A 21,699-nucleotide genomic window follows, 5' to 3' on the forward strand; every position below is an offset into this window, starting at 1 on the left:
AATATAAATGTTTTGAATAGTCAATGTGACACCTCAGATTCGTATCCAGGTCGGATACGAGTTGGGGGTGTTACAATTTAGTTGAAAGGAACAAGTCAATTTCTAAAATTTCTCAATGAGAATAATGTTAAGACTCTCTACCATAATTAATTGAAGGGAAGGCACGAATTTAAGATTTGTAAAGTTTAGAATTTGCTACATAATATAGAGACGTATTTAATTAGAAATCATTTTATGTTATATAATCGAAAAATATTTCACTTCTATAAATCTTTTTATAAAATATTATTATAATAATTAACTTTTAAATGGATATTGTTATCATAAATTTTATCATATAATTTACATTATTTTAAATAATTGATGCTCATAATTTGAAGAGGCATTACCAATCACATATTTGTTTTGTTTAATTTTATTTGATCTCGATTTATAATTTTTTTTTAAAAATTTAATTATAAAAAATATATAAATAATTATTAGGTAATATAAAAAAATTAATTTTACCATACATCATCTTTACATTCACTACTTCATGTAAACAAATAGCTCACCTCCCTTGTCACTGATTTGTACACAAAGATAACTATTTTCTTATTGTACAAAAGTAAATAAAGAGGAAAATATACATAAAGAAAATATAAAAAACCCAAAGATAAAGGGAAAAAATTAAATTAAAAATAGTTCTAGGAAAAGAAAGTTGCCAAACAACCCTCTCAAAACAATAGTTGATTGAAATAGAGAATCATACTCCAAGAAGAAAGAGGTTGGGGGGATCAGGCTGAAGAAAACCAGGCGACCAAATCTTGACCGACGCGCCTAGGCGTGCAACCGACGCGCTGATGATCGGTTTGGAGAGGGGATCGACAGAGCGGGCAATTGAAATTGAGATGATCCAGCCAACCGTCAAAGCAATCCTTATGGAACACGTGGCGGCAGCAATCGAGTTTCCTCACCTGTTCCCCGTCTCTCAGCCCGCACAAGCACATGATACAATCGGAGCCCTTTCCTCCCCCAGCACCGCCGCGGTATTTGTAGGAGAAAGTCTTGTTTAAGTTGAGCTGCTCGGCGAGAACCATGAGGGTGGCGAGACCGGAACCCAGGAGTCCGATGTCGTCGATGGTGGCTGTGGGCTCGTCCGGGCAGGGGAAAAGCCCAATCGTGTGGAGGAAACCCGAGAGGAGACTTCGGAGATAGCCGACGCACTTGGCGATTATGGCCACGAGGAGAAGCGGGATCGAATCTGAGGACACGTCGTTTAGCTGGCTTTGTAATCCCATCCTTTTGATTTCAGAAAATAAAAGTTAGGGTTTTGGATGTGAAGCAAATTATAGAGAATATATATGTGCGTGTATGGCTTGAAAATGGCGGAGTGAAAGAGAAAGAAAAATAAGAGATTTTATATACCACCATAGAAAAGAAGAAGAAGAAGAAGAGGAAGAAGAAGGAAGGAAGAGATGATGTTGGAAAAGAAGAGGGGAGGAAAGGCTAAAAAAATGGGAGATAAAGCCCATGTGCGGTGGGCTCCACTTTGTATAAATTCTTTTCTTTTTTATATTTCATACTTTTTACAAGTTTTATTATTTTAATTACTTTTTAATAATATAATGTGAACAGTATTTCTTTAAAATATTTTTAATTATTAATAACATACGTATCTTATTTAATATAATGATAAAAGTGATATCAAGAATGATGAGAATCAGAATCATCCATTTACCACATACTTATAGAAGTGTACATGTATGTGGCATGGCTTCCTTTCACCCTAAGTTTGGCATCGACGGGGGAATAAAGAAAAATGTGTAAATACATATTGTGTTTTATAAATAGTTGGTTGCATATAATAAGTTAAAAGATTTAGAGGGACTTTACATAAATGAGATCCCAAAAGAAGCTAAAGGGAAGGCGTAGAGGTGTACGTTGGTCCCAACACACACACACATAAGTGGGAGGTCAAAAGCACATGCATTGCACCACTACCTATGGACATGGTTACCTTTTGTTCAACTAATCCCATGTATATAAAAGTTCATTAATCTATAATCCCACTTTATATTATATTCATCGACGTTAATTAAGGTTCATGTGTGTTCCCACTTTAGACAGCAGCGCACATAATGCTAAAGATTAAGCATAGTTTTAGACCTCATTCTTACTAATTATTATTATACTTTAATATGAATGTCGGTTATTGCTGAACCTTCTGCCGAAATGTGGACTCCAAACCCTTTTTTCTTTATTTACAGTATTTTAATACAATTTAATCAATAGTCTACATCATAATAAATAATTAACTTTTTAGTACTCTTAAAAACATTATAAAATAGTATCTAAACATTATAAAATATTATCTATTCATAATCTTTATTCAGAACAACACTCCCTTCAATTAAATAATTATTATTTTCTTGATAAGTAATAACACATTATTACTAATTTAAATAATAATTAATATGAACCCACTGAATAATTATAATGATAAAAAAAATAATATTTTTAATTTTAAATTTAAGTGATTACATCTACAATATATGTCAAGTTTGTTGAAATCTTTTTTGACACATGTAGCTATGGATGCATGGCATGAATGATTGAAAGGTAATCGGGTTAATTACGTGCCTGTGACCAGTAAATTCGATTAACGTTCTACTAATCCGACAAATTTTAAGGTGAAGCCTACCACGTTTTATTAATAAGTTCGTCGTACCAACCTTTTCTCATTATTTTATTTAAACTCCTTTTGGGAGTGAATGCGATGCGTAAATTTTGTATAAATTTTCGGTCGGATGGAGATTGTCGCAGATAGCAATATGGTTTGACATTCCATGGACAGTGGGAAAGGTGCAATGCGATTGTCCTTTCGTGGATTCTTAACTTAGTGAGTCAAGACTTATCAGCTAGGATTGTTTTTGCATCAAATTCAACTACTGTTTGGAAGGATATCCAAAATTTGAAAGGGGCATCATCTGAGAGGGTCATATTATGAATGAAGCTTCTATACAAATCTAGAATATCATAGAATATTTTAGGGATATAGTTTTCGAGGAAGAAGCTCCGAGAAAAAACATCGACTTGCTTTAGGCAAAGCCTCTGCTCGTATTTTTACCTTTCGAAATAAAAAAAACATGTTAAACTTTAAATTTTGTTATTTATAATAATTATTTTTTTTATTAAATTTAATTAATAGAAAATTTACAATTTTTGAATAATTTTTTATTGTTTTACATATTTAATATATTTTTAAATTATTTTTTAATATTTGATCATTTTTGAAACATTTTAAACTACTTTTAACCTTTTAAATTTAGGGTGTGTTTGAAAGTTGAAAAATATTATTTGAAAAATGTTTTCCTTATTTTCTTGTGTTTGATATCTGAAAAATATTTTACAGTGTTTGATAGTTGTAATTGATTTTATGAAAAATATTTTTCAGTATTTGATAGTTGTAATTGATTTTTTCAATGCAATTCATTTTTCTAGCTCATTTGTATTTTCTGTAAATTATTTTACCATATGATTTTTCGTAAGACATTTTTCCTAACTTTTCACTTTAAGAGTATAAGTACTCAAAAAATTATTATTTCATACATTTAATATTAAATCAATATTTTAATATCATTTTAATAAAAATATTACTTATTAAAATATTTAATATACATATAATATAATTTTAATAATATTATATTTTTAATATCATAGTAATATATACTCATATATATTATAATAATATATGATATTATATTTTTATTATACGTAAATTAACTAATATCAATATTAAAAAATAACATATTTGATGTCAATTTAATGAATATTTATTTTTGTTAATTAATTCAATTTAAAAAATTGAATGTCAAAAGAGTAAAAAGAAATCAAAGATAAAAACGATTATATTACAAATTAATTTAATTTTAAAATTAAATTTTAACCTATTAATCCGTGCATGTGGTGGATAGGTTCATGGAAGAGCCTAGAATCTGCATTAGCAAAATTGTTGATTACATTGCACCACCTATAATTTGTTGTTTTGAGTGCATAATTAATTAACTTTTAGCCATCTAAGGGTGTGTTTGGTTGGGGGAATGTGAGATTCTCATGTGAATAAAATCTACATTCCCCCGTTTGGTTGGCCGGGAATGTCATTCCCGGGAATCTTACATTACCAATAGTGGATTTTTTGGGGTATATTACAGGGAATGTCATTACATCTCTTTCCTTAGGTATTGTTGGATTACCGACGTTTTGGACTAAAGTGTCCTTAAAAAAATTTCTTTTAAAAATATCCTTATTCTGTCATTGAATAATAAAAATTCTACAAAGGTTAAATTATAAATTTATCCTTAAACTATTTTAAATTTATAAAAAAAGTCTATAATTAAAATTTTTATATGAAGTTCATGGGTTAAAATAAATTTTTACCCTTTCATTAAATATTTTTATATTTTCAATTTTGAAAAAAAAATTATATAAATTTTATGAATTTAATTTTTTTTAAAGAAAATATATAAATATTTTTCAACTTGTTAAAAAAATAAATATATAATAAGGATAATTTGGTCAAATATACATTCCAATAATCATTTATTTCTCTAACCAAACATGATAATCTTACATTCCTGCTAAACCAACCAAACACAAAATACAACATTCTCAATAATCATATTCCCTGGTAATATTTTTATTCCCACTGGTAATATTACATTCCGTGAACCAAACACACCTTAAATTCAACACTCCTAGCATAAGTATTTGATTCTTACAATTTCAGAGATTTTATTTACATTATTAAATGAAAAACTCTCATTAATTATTTTTAAAAAAATAATCCTCGTGTCAAATTAGTTAGAAAATTAACCTTCAAATTGTCCAAATAGGATATTTCGAGTTTTACAAAAAGTGAAATCAAACTTTATGTTTTACGAAAAATAAATTTTATGTATTTATTATTGTTTTTATCTAATATTAAATGACTTTATTTAAAAAAATTGATGTGTCTCAAGTCTTATAAATACAAGATTCATTTAACGGGTTTTATATATCACAAGATAATCCTATGTAAAATATTTGAGAGTTATTTTTTTAATTAATTTGACACAGAAATTGTTTATCAAAAATAATTAATGAGGGTTTTTTCATTTAATAATATCGATTTTATTGGTCCACCTGCGGACCTGCCCATCCAAGCCAACATCAAATCATCTTTTTATCATAATTAAATTAAACCTTTTTATAAGATTTATAAATTGATTAAATAATTAAGGATATTTAAATTATTTTATTTTACACGAATTTAAATTTAATATTTATCTTAAAAGTATAATATCTCTTTATTTAATAAAAATAAAAAGAAAATAATTTTTTACATTCTATCTATGCATCTCTTCATTTAAGTTAAGACTCATAAAATAAAACTGATGTATCTCTTCATTTAAGTTAAGACTCATAAAATAAAACTGATGGAATTATAAATAAAAGTGAACTTATTCTTTTGACGGTTAGTAAGCTATAAATTTTAAATTTATGATTATTTATTTCATATAACTAATTGCAAATTGATATAATTAAAAAAAAGTCGTGAAAAATAAATCGGAAGGGGTAATATGGCCAGCATCTCCGGCATGCTTGAGGGATTGGGCTTTAGTAAACTATTTACTAATAATGATAGGGATGCTAGTAAGCACAGGAGTTAGTTATAAAATCTTATTATATATACATATTTTATTAAAATAAATTAAAAATAAATAAATATCATTTAAGATAAATATAATTTTAAAAATTAGTGTTTTTCGAAAATACTCTGTAATATTTTTGATAGAATTATCATCGTAATTAAAGATGGGGAGAGGTTCAATGAGAGAGATTTGCCAGTTGCCACGATCTCTGCTGCGAGATTAATATTCCCTAAAATGAAGCTGTTTATAATTTTGCTTTAAATAATGATAAATATTGTAATGTTGAACAACAAACATAATCCGCAAATCTCGACCGTCCACCAAGATAAGCGTATCCACCGATCACACTGTTATTCCCCCTTTTTATGATAAAAATTAATTAATACGAATATTGTATCTTTCAAGAAACGGCACGTTGCGCTTAACCCAATATATTAAGACTAGATGGAGCTTATGGCGGGACCACTTAACTGTCCTTAAAAAATTTATGTAAATTATCAGTTGCATAGTAATTTACGAATGCCTAAGCTATACCATTTTTTACAACCGTTTTTTTATGAATAAATATTTAAAAGTATTTTTTGATTTATTTTGGTGTCTAAAGTTATAAATGTTATTACTTTAAGTGTTCGAATCATCAACGATATTAATTCTTTTGTTAAATGATAAGGATAATTTTTAAAATTTAAAAATATATATTTAAAAAAATTGAAATAACCTCAAAACTTTGAAAACATTCATTTCAACCCTTAAAACCATGTCGACCATCTCCCTCTGCCGTCGACGAAGCTTCACCTGAACTCACTTCCCTCGACGACCGAAACCTTATGAAATCGTGATCGATCAATGACGAATCAACGTTTTATACCCTGTAAATCCTAGGATGAAAATCGTGATCTTATGTGATTTCGACGGTCTATCGACGACAACTATGTCGACTTATGACTAGGAGGATGATAGTGACTACATCGACGACGGTGGTCATGAGCTGAAAGGCGATGGCGACAGGTTAAGATAAAGATTTGAGGATTTTATAGATTTTGAGGTTTTTTTCATAATTTAAGAAAAAATATTTTTTTAATAAATATGATAATAATTTTAATATTTTTCTTAAAAGTAATTTTCAAAATCACTTGATTGTGACATGTCACTTAACGCGAAAAATTAACACTATTGATTGTCTGAACACCTAAAATGGTAATGTTTATAAATTTAAGCACTATGATGAGTCAAAAAATACTTTAGACACCTATTCATAAAAAATAGTATAGTTTAGACACTTATTTAGGTATTAAGCCTATATTACATTAAATCAAATGATACTTAAAATTTTCTTTAAAATGTTTAATTTCAAACTAACTCGTGAATTAATTAATTATATATATATATATATATATCACATAATTTTATAATAAGGGAATAAATTTATAAAATTTTAAGAAGAAATAAATTAAAAAAAAAAGATAAAACATATTTTTAATAAAAAAATATATAAATTAAAATATATATAAATTTTAAATTATCGCAGAATCAAATGTCCCCATCCATCCTTATCCATATGAGGGTGCTTATCGTAAGCTCTTTGGAATATTTGGTAAGTCTTCAGTTTAGGTGGATAGATCTTTGAGCATATCTAATTTTAAATAATAAAATCATAGTTTACAAGTTTTTTTTCTTTCTTGTTTGATATTAAAAGAAACCCTCTAGAATCAGTGGGTAAATCTACTTTCCAAGTTGAAAATCTGCAAGACTTCAGACGGAGGATACTGGAACTCGACTATGTTTAAAGCTGGGCCACAATCGAGGCTCGCCGTCTTGTCCGCGAGGCCGTTCGCAGCTCTGGGAACATGTTCCAGTGCAGATCAGTATAGCTACGTATCCTTTGAACGATAGCTGAGTCGTGGGGGGTCGCGTTAGAGTTAAGAATATGCACCGCTGATGCACTATTAGATTCGACAATAAAATTATGACCCATCTCCCAAGCAAAATGAAGACCCTCTAGAATTGCCCAAAGTTCCGACTGCAAAACAGTTGTGCAGCCGATAGACCTTGTGTAGCCTTTGATCCATTCACCGTTCGCATTTCGGATTACGCCACCGCTCGAGGCTTCCATCGACGAAGGGAGCACAGCGCCATCCGTATTAAGTTTTAGCCAGCCTGGTGGAGGTGGCTTCCAAGAAACCAGCTGCTTAGCCGTATTGGTTTTCTGCTTTCTTTGAGACGTTCTCATAATCGATCTCGCCCATGCTTTAGCAATGAAGGGCATGTTTGATCAATGAAACTTGAATTGTGGCAATGAAGGGTGTAATAACCAATTTTTTAGGTAAATCAATTATTTATTATTTTAAAAAATAATTATGACTTTTATTTTAGAAAATTGATGATTTTGGAATTGATTTGAATTAAATTGAAAGGGAGTCGCCATCGATCTTTGGGTTAGGTAGGTCAAATACCTAAAAACGACTTTTAAAACAATTAAAAAAAAATCATTTTATAAGACAAAATTTGGTCTGCGTCACCAAAGATTCGATTAAATGGATTCGAGAGTCAGTTACGTGTGGGGAAAGATTAGCACCTTACAACGCCCAAAAACTGGTACTGTGTCGCTTACACGTTGTCGTAATGGTGGAAGTTACAAATCGAATATAAAGTTAAAAGATGATCCGTTTATTGAAATGTAATTAATTTACTTCGAATTAATTAATTACAGAAAATTCTTTAACTTGAAAGGAAATATCGAAATTAGCAATCCTCTATTTGGAAAGCTAACTTGACTATTTCTTATCAATAAAAGAATATTCCCTCATTAATAAATATACGAATCGAATATAAATGAAAATCGACAATTTGCATTCGCATACAATGAAATAAATTGTGAATTAATACAACATACATTGTATTAGTAAAATAAATAAATTAATTAGTATAATAAAATTGATTTATTTCAAGTTCGTGTTTATTCGAATGTCGTATTGGATTGTACCACTTCGATCAAGTGATACTTTCCACGCCCGTTCTACAAATTCATGTTCTCGAAAAACAAATACAAGTAAAAAAAACTTAGTAATAAACTATTAACATAATATATGATATAATAAACTACACAATACATTTTAAAAGCATATACTCGATAAAAAGAATAATATATAATGTCATAGCAACACTAACACATATCTTAATCATCATTTGAACTTAAATAAAATTCATGTAAAAATAATAAGACAGAATGTAAATAAAAATAACCATAGAAATAATATAATATATAACAAAACAAATTCGAAATAATAAACTTATGATAATCACTAGTTATGGGAATAAAAGCAGAATAATATTCGTTCCAACATTGAAATAATTAATAATATCTATAAAATAAAGAACCAACAAAATAAAGGATCAATGAAAAATAAGTGACTGAAATATAATAGAAATTAAACTATTGAACATGCAATGGTATGTACCCTAAGTCCAACAGTAGTCAAAGTAAGGGCAAAAACAAAAGATTTTTAAATCTCATGGCAAAATTCCAGTATACACAAAAATACGATAATAAACTACAAAGTGATCAAATCGTAAATAATATAAAATTTAAAGCTCGAAATGAAACATATAAAAATATTATTTAATGATCAAATCAAGAGTTTACAAAGATGTAGGGACCTACACTGTGATTTACCCTAAAATGTAAAAAACGCGTGTGATGTTACAAAATAAAGAGGACTAAGGTTGCTATTAAACCCTAAAGCCCAAAACAGTAGGGTGAGTTTACAAAGTCATAGGGATTAAAGGTAAAATTATCCCTTTATATTAAAAACACGCATGTGAGATTTCAAAATAACAAGGACTAAAGTTGCTATTATCCCTTAATATTTAAAAACACAGAGAGAAAATTACAAAAGGCGAAGGACTGAAAAAACTAATATCCCTTTTTCTCTAAGTACACAGCCCTTAGCCCTTTTCAGAACGACGCCGTTCGGCGTCTGTAATATTACCCACTTAAAGGGTTATTTGAAAACCCTAACTCATTTCAACCGATTTTCTTTATTTCCATCTCCCTTTCTCCTCACTCATTTCCCTCGTTGCCAAAGGAGGAAAGCACAACCCCGACCATCATGAATCAGTGACCACGGGGTTACACGACAAAAGCCCCTACACTATCCCTTTATCCTCTGTTTAAACCGCTCAAAACCATCGAAACCTTAACCCTTCCCAAACCCTAAACCAAAAAACGATGACCCCTTTTATTTACCTTCGGTACGGTGGCCTAGCTTTGGTCTCGGTGAAGCTCACGACAGAGGTAGATCGAAAGGTAATCTCTTCAATCCTCTTTTTCCTTTTATTTTTTTTGTTCTTTTTTTTCAGGGTTTGCTCTTTTCTTTTCATGTTTTACCAGAATCTCCCCCTTTTAAAATGGTGGTTGTATGATTGATTTAAGGGTTATTTTGAGTGAGATCATTAGATCTATGGCGGTAGGGGACACATTTCCAGATTTATCGGGATTAAATCCTGAAAAATTGGGATTTAGGTACTAAAAAAATAGGTTTTTGATTTGGTTCACTATTATTAATTGCTTGTTGATTTGTTGGCTGTTGGTGGTGGCTTTGATCGGCTTCGATGGCGGCGGCGGCGAGAGGAAGCTTGGCTGGGCAGCTATAACGTTGGGGCATGGCGGCTAGAAAGTTGGAGAGGCGGCGACTGAGTTTTGATTTAGGATTTAGAAAACCCTAAAATTACTGGGTTTGTCACATGTTGGGCTCGGGTTGAATCCAGCCGGGTTCGGGCCTCAGATCTTGGGTCTACTATGTGAGATTGGGTTAGCAGCTGGGTTAGATAGGTTTGGCCTCTATTGCTTGTAATTTGGGGTTCTAGCGGGCCTACAAATGTGTAACAAAATAATTAATAATAATAATAAAATAAATAATAATAATATTAAATAATAAAAAGAAGACCATGACAAAAACGGGTGTCTACAAAGGGCATGTTTGATCAAGTCTTAGAAGCTTTCAAAAACTATTTTTTAATTGTTATATTAGTTAATTTTTTAAGTTATAGTTGATAATTGATATAAAGTCATATATAAATATAATATAAGTAGATAATATATACATAGAGCTAAATAGTGTTGAAATGGTAAGTTGGTAAGGACATCTTCTGGAATTTGCTGCACTCGTGTCTCACCTATAAAATTTAAAAGGATCTAGTGTCACCTATTATTTCATAGCTCGAGATTTAATAATTTAAAATATCATTAAGTTATAGAAAAATATATATTAAGATTCATGAAATATGGATATATGAAAATATTAAATTTACGGTGGATTAAGTTTTAAATTGATTAGTGTTATTATTGTAACAATATGCATAATATTATGATAATATTTATATATTAGACAAATAATAAATCCAAACAAATATTATTATCAACAGTGAAAGATAATTATCATAAATACAAACATAAAAAATACATATAACAACTATGACTTGTTGATAAACTAACAATGCTACAACAATTATAATAATTATTAAAACCTGTTGATATCTCATCTGATGTTCCAAAGTAAGGATAAATCAATAAGATAATCAAACAAATGTCATTTGGATATGAAAAATACAGTGTCAAATTTAACTCTGATAAAAAAGAAGAAGAAAAAGATGTGTTACAAGGTAAAAATCTTCTAACACTTTTATATGAGAAGAAGAAGAAGATTAATATTAAAAAAAACATAACTCAAATTGTAACATTCTAAACCCGATTGGGCCTAAAGTGCCACACTGGGTTGTGGAGACAACCCCTGATCCTCAAAACCTATTCATTTTCTTTCAAAATGTACTAAATGGTATCATAATAAAACATAAACAACTGTTATAAAAACATTTTTTTACAAAATCGGAGCTACGTGACGCATGATTTAAATCAAAATAACACATCTTGAAGTTTACAACTCAAATACATAAGTAAAGTTCCATGAATACACATGCCCACTAAAGCTACAGTACTGTACTCTTTCAGAGATGCTGGAAGTCCTATAGCGACGGTGCTCTACGAACTGCTCAAGCTAAGGACTTGCCAATGGAAAGCATCCAAAGGCTGAGCTTACAAGCTCATCAGTATAATCGCTAATATAGAGCAACATAAGATCTCCATAAACTAAAGCATACTAGAGACATAATACTCAGCAGTAGGTACAAGCATGATCCCAATCAGTGCTACCTACGTAAAGTCCTCAGTTATATCCCTCGAATCTATGTCTTATGTTTCCCTTAGTCTTCGTTAAGGGCCTTGCCATGAGTATACAAATACTAAGTCTCTAACCTCATTATCATCTTATAATGCATCACCATGCCAAATACAATGAATGTACCTGGTATCACAGAGACGCTAGTACTATCACTCAACAATAAGTAAGCATCGTGATGTAGCTCGGGGTCACATAGCATCACGGAACTCAAACCTATGTTTGCTTAGTAGATGTACCTTGGGTAGACCTGGGTTACACAACATCAACATCTCCCAAGTATCACAAGTGAGGTTCGGGTCATATAGCATCGACACCTCCCAATACATTAGGCTAGGTTTGGGTCACACAACATCGATACCTTGCCTGGCTAGTCTACTCCTTTTGAGTACTCAGAATGTGTCTGGGTCACATATCATCAGTACCATGTTCAACTAGTGACTAAAGTGCATCTTGCACTGACTTGGATATATCCGGATATCCTATGCACACAAGACGATTGTCATACTACTAAAGTAACTCGGGTGTCCTCACCGTTTCCAGAGTTACACACAAGGGCATAAGTCTTATGGAATCTTACCTCATAAGACTCTTATGGTTATCACACAATTATTATTATCTCATTATTATTATAAGTCTTTATTTAAAGCTAACGTCTTAACACATGTTAGTCGATGCCCCTCTAAGGAAATCAAAGTAGCTTAGTTACTCATTATCGATCTTGCTGAAGTCAGGTGAGGCCATTTCCTCTCACCTGAACTATCTCGCTCGTCCTCTCACCTAGGATGTTAAGGAAAGGTTAATTAGCACTTAAAGGGGTATTTTAGTCATCTATGACTTCAAAGAGATCTTTAAGTGTTTCACGATTTTCTGTCGATTATGCTGGTTGTTCACCGATTGAATCACTAATTAGGCCGATCCTTGACTCGAGTTCATTACTGGGTAACAACACTCGTAACGCTCTTATCGTACTTCTCCTAAAATCCTTGAATTAGTGGAACGACTTATCCATTCCCAATTCACTGATGTTCTCGAAGCCACGTACTTTTTGTCAGTACCTAATCTGACATATTCATCGTACCACTTATGGAATATCTCTTGTAACGACCTTCGATCTCAATTATCCGTATACGTGCTTAATTGAAGATACGTTGGTGTATTACGCTTAATATGATTACACCTGATGTAAACTACTCCTACGAGTGTTTTTAGGTATGTTTGATCATTCATGTCCCTCACGGATTAAGTCTTACTATTACGGATCGTCCTTAGATCTTACAAACCTTAAACGGGTTAAAAAAACATTCAACAACACTTAGGACCTTTAATGAATGAAAATCCATCCTTTTTCATCGAGCAAAACAGATAAGTGATCGATCATTTCTTTCGAGGGATCGATCCTTTTCTCCGAGTGATCGATCCTTTTGAAAATGAATCAATCATTTGTTGGACAGAAACTTTGGGACCGATCCCTTTAGTCAAGGGATCGATCCTTTTTCTGGGAATGACTTGCTTGAGCTCGTGAATCACTCGAAACGAAATGGGTTGGGTTATAAACTTATTCAAAAGCTTTAGTAAGTTATTCAGGGTCTTAAGGCATCATTTAAACATATTATTAATACCTAAAACGTGATTTGGCTGATTTTCCACAATTTTTCCTCAAACCAAAAAAGGAAGACAATATCCTTAGCATACCAAGGGTTATAGGATGAGTTTGAAATAGATTAGAAGTCAAAAGGAGTAGAGAAAGATGTTCTTACCAACTCTTGAAGATATGGAGACTTGGAGGAGAGAAGGAGAAGAGAGATGAAGAAGAAGAATCTAAGAAGAGGAGATGGGATGAGAACCCACGTCCAAAACACCAATAAAACCCCTAAAATCAGTTTCCAAAATCTTCAATGGTATAATTGCACTTTTGGGCCTTTGCATTTTATCTTATATTCAAAAATCCTTTTTTTATGACTAATTGGGCTCAAATCCAATCTCAATTAAGCCCAATGGCTTAAATTGAAATTACCACCAGGTCCAATTACCTTTTCGGTAAACTCGAAACTACTAGCCCGAAATTTGAGGTGTTATAACTCTCCCTTCCTTACAAGAAATTCATCCTCGAAATTTACTAGGTCCAACCAACGATACAACCTTAGGTCAAACACTTAATATAGTTGATTTTAGTTAATTTTTTAAGATATAGTTGATAATTGATATAAAATCATATATAAATATAACATAAGTAGATAATATATACATAGAGCTAAATAGTGCTGAAATGGTAAGTTGGTAACGATATCTTCTCGAATTTGCTGCACTCATGTCTCACCTATAAAATTTTAAAGGCTCTAGTGTCGCCTATTATTTCATAGCTCGAGATTTAATAATTTAAAATATCATTAAATTATAGAAAAATATATATTATTTTTTTTGAATGGTTAGAAAAATATATATTAAGATTCATGAAATATGGTATCAAAATATTAAATTTACGATGAATTAAGTTTTAAATTGATTAGTGTTATTATTGTAACAATATGCTTAATATTATGATAATATTTATATATTAGACAAATAATAAATACAAACAAATATTATTGTCAACGGTGAAAGACAAATATCATAAACACAAACATAAAAAATACATATAACAACTATGACTCGTTGATAAACTAACAATACTACAACAATTATAATAATTATTAGAACCTATTAATATCTCATCTGATGTTCCAAAGTAAAGATAAATAAATAATATAATCAAACAAATGTCATTTGGATATGAAAAATACAATGTCAAATTTAACTCTGATAAAAAAAAGAAGAAAAAGATGTGTTACAAGATAAAAATCATCTACCACTTTTATACGAGAAGAAAAAGACTAATATTTAAGAAACATAACTCAAATTATAAAGGAGAAAGAAAGAACTAAAAATACGCATTCACTTGTATGTTGGTTAAGTATGGGTAAATATTTGATCGAGTTGAACTAAATAAAAAAATTGAGTTAGTTAAGTTGACGAGTCGCATTTTATGATTCAATCTTTATTTAATTTTTTAAATTGAGTTATGTTGTTCGAGTTTCTCTTTAAATTTAATTGTATATAATTACAATAATACAATACATGTTGATTCCAATGTAAATGATATTCTCTAATCATATAAGATATACATTTCTTTATACTTTTTCACATGTGTTGATAATATTTTTAATATTATTTAATTGTAAAATTTAAATTTTAAAATGTATATACTATATCAGTTCAATAATATTTTTTGACAATAGGAGCAGTTGATTTTATTAGAAAGAAGAAATGTCAAAAGTCACAATGAATGTTTACAACCATGTTTGTAAACTAAACACATAATTATGACACTTTTTTATAACCAATGATACAAGAAGCTAATAATTTGAGATCAAACAATGAACATAGAGGGAAGAAATACATAAAAAACTTAAACAAAAATAGATATAAGCAGGTCTGAATGTATCGATAAAAGAATTACAATATGAGATCAAATTACTAAAATACCACTAAGAAATACAAATCAGATCCATACATCATGAGAAAATTATCTACGAACGCAAACTACGTATCCAGATCCTATACGACGATCCAAAGTAGGGAAGATCAACATGATAATAAATAAGCGTCATCTTGCTCAGTCGCGATGACATCAAATTCAACCATAAGAAAAATAAATAAAAAGAATGATTAAACAATCGATAAAATGACAGAAAACGTACTAAAAGACAAAAGAAAGCATGTCATAAAGATAATTATTAGAAAAAAAAAAGTAAAGATGAGAGTTAAAAAATAAAGAAAAATAAAAAATTAATTTATTATCTTTTAATCAAATGATATTTTAATAGAGCAAGATTAATTTATCATATTTAAATTTAATTGTCCTTTATTACTTTCATAGTTAGATGAAGCAAAAAAAATTACGTTGTAATCTAGAGACCAGTGTCTAATACGGATATCTCATTAAGTTCTAAAAGTGATCTTTTTAATTGAATCTGAATTAGGGGTGTAACATCCCAAACTATGGGTTAGTGACTAAATTGTAAAAGTTCAGAATATGATGATTAAAGTAGAAAAGTTGAATAGTTCAATGACTTATTTGAAAATATTTCCTGAAGGGTTGTTAGTAATTATTAAAGTAATTAAAGGGTAAAATGGTCATTTGACATGAAATATATTTTTCCCCTTTAATAGGAGATAAACGCGTAGGGGGAGAGTGAGATGGAAAACTCTTTTCTTCTTCTTGCTTTCTTCTTCTCCACCGTGAACCAAGAGAGCAAAGGTGAGTTTTCTGATTACTTGATTGTTTGTTGATTTTAAGTATGAGTTTTGATCCTTAGGTAATACTTAAGCATAAGGAAAGCTTAAGTTGTCTTGAAATCAAAATTGAAGAAGTTATGAAAGATTAAAGAGAATGGGTTTTTAAGTGAATTTCTGGAAAAGAGTTGATAAGTTGAATTTGAAACTAAATTTGACTTGTCATCAACTTAATTAAGAGATATGAAGTGATAGAATTGGATTTAGAGTATCTTAAAAATTTGGCATGATTATTGATTTCCATATGAAAGATGAAATTTTGAGTTTAAGGATGTATTGAATGGGTATACATTAGTTTAAGTATATGTACTTTAGTTAAGAATAGAAAAGGGAATGAAACATGAAGAATTTAAGCTGAAAAGGATGAATTATCGGGTAAAAAAGTCTGTTTTGGGCAGAGTATATTGGTACCCTATGTATGTGTACCGATACCCTCTTGAATGAAAAATCACAGAATGCAATAAGGGTACCGATACCTTAAGGAGTGTATCGATTCCCCTAAAGGAAAAAGTGAATATGGGTCTATTAAATTCGTTTAAGTTATTAACATCAAATTACAAAGTGTAGATATCTGATAATTATCTTAAAAATGTATGATTGTGTAGGTATCGAGCACAAACAAGTTCTGAAATGGCTACAAAGTGATCAATCCAAAGCGATAAATCATAGAAGTGGATTTGGATATATAAAGTGTTAAGGTGAGTGCATACTAGTTGTAAATGAAGTATATGGAAATAAGACTCGCAATGAGTCTAATTTCAATATTTGATTGTATAAATATATGAATGTTAGTATATGTGATTGACATGACTATTATGTATGCATGAACACATGGATAGATTCATAGAGGTTATATGTTATTTGGTGTGATATGGATATATAAATAGTTATATGATAACAATGTATAAATTATATGAATTAAGTCTAAGTGATTAAATGAAAAAGGAAAATAGAATATAAGTTAAGAGATATTGACATAAATTAGTATACAAATGTGTCAAATAAGCTATATAGGAAAGTTGATATGTTTAAGTGGATTATGACCTAAACTTGTTAGATGTTATGTGATTATGAGACTTTACCAATATATTATATGATATATATTGGATAAGAAACTAGGAGTTTATAGGTTATATGAGATGAACATAAGAGGTTATGTGAAATGAACTAGGTGACTATATGAACATATGAAAATATGACTAAGAGCAATGTGATATGAGAGATATGATAATGAAATATGAAATTATAATACAAGTTATGTGTATTGATATAAAGTGATTATGTAAAACTGTGAGATGAGATAAACTATATGACATTGATATACGAACTATATGAAAGTGTGTATATGAATACATATATAAGTTATGTGTTGAGGAGTTATATGTTATAAGATTTATGTGAAGATATGAGAACAAGATATCAACTATGTGATATGATCTATGTGACCATATGAGAATGTGATATGATCTACATGAATATGCAATATGTGATATATGTTATATGATATGAGATGGATGGTTACACATACATGTGGTATGTGACAGAGGAAAAGAAATATGTGATCATAAGAGCAATGATATAAATTATAATGATATTGTCCATAATAAGTGACATGAGAGCTATAGGTATAGTTGGCATGCCAAGAGTTGAGGGTTACCTATGTTCTTCGGAACATATGGACAGAATTACCTATGTCTTTCGGGACATATGGACAGTTTACCTATGTCTTTCGGGACATATGGACAGTTACCTATGTTCTTTGTGACATATGGACAGTTTACCTATGTTCTTCGGGACATATGGATAGATTATTATACGAGCTGTGGTGACAACATATGTGTGCACAAGCTCAGTGTACTCATATACCTTAAGTTCTCAGTAATGCACATGGGCCTATAAAAGATATCAAAAGTATTTGCATTATTATGATATCATGTTATTATGTTTACACTAAATTACACGTGTACATGGATTAATAAAGAGAATTAATAAATAAACTTGGTATGATGGTATATGTATGTATATGCTTTTGGTGATATGAAATGTTTCATATGAATTATATGATGTTATATGTGTTTCTTTGTGAAATTATATATGTTTTATATGCCTCACTAAGTCAACGACTTAGCGTGTGATTGTTTCATACGTAGGTTCCGAGAAGAGGAAGATTGATCAAAGTTATGCAAGACAAGTCAGTTTCTCTTTTCCAAAGATCAGATTAAAAAAGAATGGAATAATATGTATTTTGTAATATTGATTATGGTTGGCATGTAAATAAAGATTTGAATATGATATGCTCTAATCAGTTTTGGTAAAATCATATGATTGAGTTTTGTAATGTTATAAAAGTATTTATGTAAATGGTAACTGTATAGTGATGAAAGTTTAAAATTTTATGAGTTTATATATGTTGGTCGGAATTACTGTAGTAGGGTATCGGTACACTGTAGCAGGGTATCGGTACACTGTTCACAGTATTGTTCATTACTGTTCACGATACTATTCATACAATATAGTACTATCCATAAAAAAAATTCTTTAAAGTTGTCATAATGAAACATAGTTCTACAGTATATGATCGTATTTTCTTAATATAAGTTCAAATATTATGTTATTTGGTGAGAACATTGTTTTGAAATGTCAATGTGACACTTCAGATTCGTATCCGGGTCGGGTATGGGTTTAGGGTGTTATAAGGGGTGATCACAGAATTCGAACTCGAATAATTTTGACATAATTTGATCTTATAGATTATAAATTTTTCAAATAAATTTGAATCTAGTTTTATAAAAGATAAAATTAAGTCAAGTCAAATTTAAATTTAAATTTCGGGTGAATTTTTTTTTTAAATCGACCTAATCTAAAGTAATAATATAATTCTTCCCTATATATTTAAAGTTAATTACTATAATATCATATATATTATATATATATATATATATATATATATATATATATATATATGCACTTCAATTATCTCCTTATTTTTCAAATAAAAAATATAAATAAATATTATAATATTTCTCCATTTTTTCAATTATCTCATATTTTTCGAATAAAAATCAGGAATGTAATTTAAAATTATTTCAGATCACATCGAAACGCATTTTAATCTTAAAATTTTGGTTGAATAAAATATAATCAAATATTAAATTAAATTGAATTGATTAATAGATAAGGTATGGATAATCATACCAAAATTGAGTTGAATAAAAGCCTTAAGTAATTAAATTAATTTCAAATCAACCAAAAACCTAACCTATATGTATCTCTAATAAGAATATACAAAATTGCAGTTCACGTCTTTGAAAATAAAAAAATTGAGTTTTATTATTTAGGATAAATTATGCCAGATATCACTTAATTTTAAGTGTTGTATTATTTATACTATTAAATTTTTCATTTTATCAATTATAACATTAAATTTTGATTTTCGCTTCAATTATATTACTAATTTAAGACACAATAACATTGACATATATTTTTATCACTAGGATGATGTGGACAAAGTCACATCATTTTGGCAATGACTACTGGTGCCAAAAACGACGTCGTTTTATACATTAAACTTTAGGAGAATATCGATTTTGTCACTAAACTTTTAAATAATTTACTTATTTGGCACTACACATTTCGATCGTTGTCGGCCGCCTTTCACTGGTCATCTTTCATGATAAGACTAGTATTAAAATATTCACATTTCACTTATATTTCTTTTACTATGATTGGTTTTTCATGAAACTCATTCAAAAATCAATGAAAATTCACTTAAAATTTTGATGTATTAATACTCTGATATCTTCCAATGATTGTCTGATGAGACTAATTTTGAGGTATATTTTTCATCTTCTCAAAATAATGTTTCTTGCCGTTCAAATTTTCAAACAAACACCTTAAATCTTACAAATATAAGAAAGCCTCTCCTTAAAAATGATATATTTTTTTGTTTAATCTCATCGATTTGAATGGGTATCATTGAAACCAATCTTATGAGAAGAAGAAAAAATTGAAATGTGAATATTTTGGTATTGATCTTGTTGCGAAAGACTATCGATGACAAGTGGTGATTGGTTGTCGATGGCGATCGAAAAAGTACAGTGCCAAAAATGGATCTATTTAAAAGTTTAGTGGTAAATCTGATACATTCTAAAGTTCAGTTCCTAAAACAACATCGTTTTAGGCATCAATATATACACCAAACTGATGTTGTTTTTTTCCACATGTCATCACACGTTTGGATTTTAACGATCCAATGACATGATTAAAGTGGAAATTAAAGTTCAGTGTTATAATTGACAAAATTAAAAATTCAATAGTATAAACGATATAACGACTAAAGTTTAGTGGTATCTGAGTAATTTATTAATTTAAAGAGATATTAGTTAATCGATAAATTAATAATGTATTAATTTAAATATATTTTTTCCGATTCAACGAACCTACATTATTCTTCATGAATAAAACATATACATTATATTGACTAATTGAATTATGTTAATGTAAAACGTGACTAATTTAAATATAATACATACCTTTAAAAAATAAAATTCATTGTAGTAAGTAGTGTCAGTTAAAACTTAATACAAGTTTATGGATGATAAGAAAATCAACTTATGAGCTCATTGTAAGGTGAGTTTGAATACTCACAATGTAATTGGATTTAAGAGTAATTAAGTTTTAATTATATAGATAATAGTATTACTCGTTAATGAGAGTTAATCATTTGCAACCAATTATGCATAAGGAAACACTCATAATGATAACAATTCTTCACAATTTTTTGTTACAGTATGAGAACGTAACACTAATTTTTTTTAACGCGGTAAGAAAAATTAGAGATGAAATACAACTAGATTTAAATTTTAAGAATAAACAAACAATAATAGAATTATATTTTACTAAGTTATCCTAGTTATATTTGTAATTTTATGAAATTATTAATATATAATATTAAATGGACCATAAATTTATAGAAGGGTCTTCCAAAATATTATTATCTTATTAATTTATCATAGTTATTCATTTAGACTTTTGACCTAAGTCGGGATTGAAAAAATTATTATTTTTGAGAGACTATTAATTTATCGAGTATTAATTTATAGATGTTCCATTGTATTTAAAATTTATGTATAACTTTTTAATTTATTTTGCTTTGATTTAATTTAATTACTAAATTAATATATAATTTAATATTTATTTAATTATAATTGTAATTATTATGTTAGTGAAAAAAAGTTAAAATTTGAATTGAAATAAAGGACAAAAGCTGAAATCGTTAATTCATAAGGGGCAATCTAGTAATCCTACGATTTTTAAAGGACTGTTTGGTAACGCCGCGTGTTTATGTCTCATCGTAAACGTTCAACTCCCCACTTGCGGATTTTCCTAGGCCAAAACAATACATATAAAAACGAATGCCCAAACATGTCTCAATTCATAACAGAAACTCCAAAGCCTCT

The 21,699-nt window shown here is 29.3% G+C and overlaps 2 protein-coding genes across 2 annotated transcripts; both read right to left on the reverse strand.

Annotated features, from left to right (window-relative positions):
• Positions 1 to 713: 713 nt before the first annotated feature.
• Positions 714 to 1,397, reverse strand: LOC120143227 (E3 ubiquitin-protein ligase RHA2A-like). The gene has a single exon (XM_039157610.1). It carries the CDS (start codon positions 1,278 to 1,280, stop codon positions 777 to 779), a length of 504 nt encoding a protein of 167 aa, XP_039013541.1. The 5' UTR covers positions 1,281 to 1,397; the 3' UTR covers positions 714 to 776.
• Positions 1,398 to 7,455: 6,058 nt separating this feature from the next.
• LOC120143251 lies at positions 7,456 to 7,938 on the reverse strand. The gene has a single exon (XM_039157622.1). It carries the CDS (start codon positions 7,936 to 7,938, stop codon positions 7,456 to 7,458), a length of 483 nt encoding a protein of 160 aa, XP_039013553.1.
• Positions 7,939 to 21,699: the final 13,761 nt, after the last annotated feature.

This window comes from Hibiscus syriacus, unplaced genomic scaffold, assembly GCF_006381635.1.
Source record: "Hibiscus syriacus cultivar Baekdansim isolate YM2019G1 unplaced genomic scaffold, ASM638163v2 tig00110840_pilon, whole genome shotgun sequence".
In the NCBI taxonomy this organism is placed as follows: Eukaryota; Viridiplantae; Streptophyta; class Magnoliopsida; order Malvales; family Malvaceae; genus Hibiscus; species Hibiscus syriacus.

Excerpts from the sequence above, each read along its gene's own strand:
- LOC120143251 (XM_039157622.1), bottom strand. The coding sequence starts at position 7,938 with ATGCCCTTCATTGCTAAAGCATGGGCGAGATCGATTATGAGAACGTCT.
- LOC120143227 (XM_039157610.1), bottom strand. The coding sequence starts at position 1,280 with ATGGGATTACAAAGCCAGCTAAACGACGTGTCCTCAGATTCGATCCCG.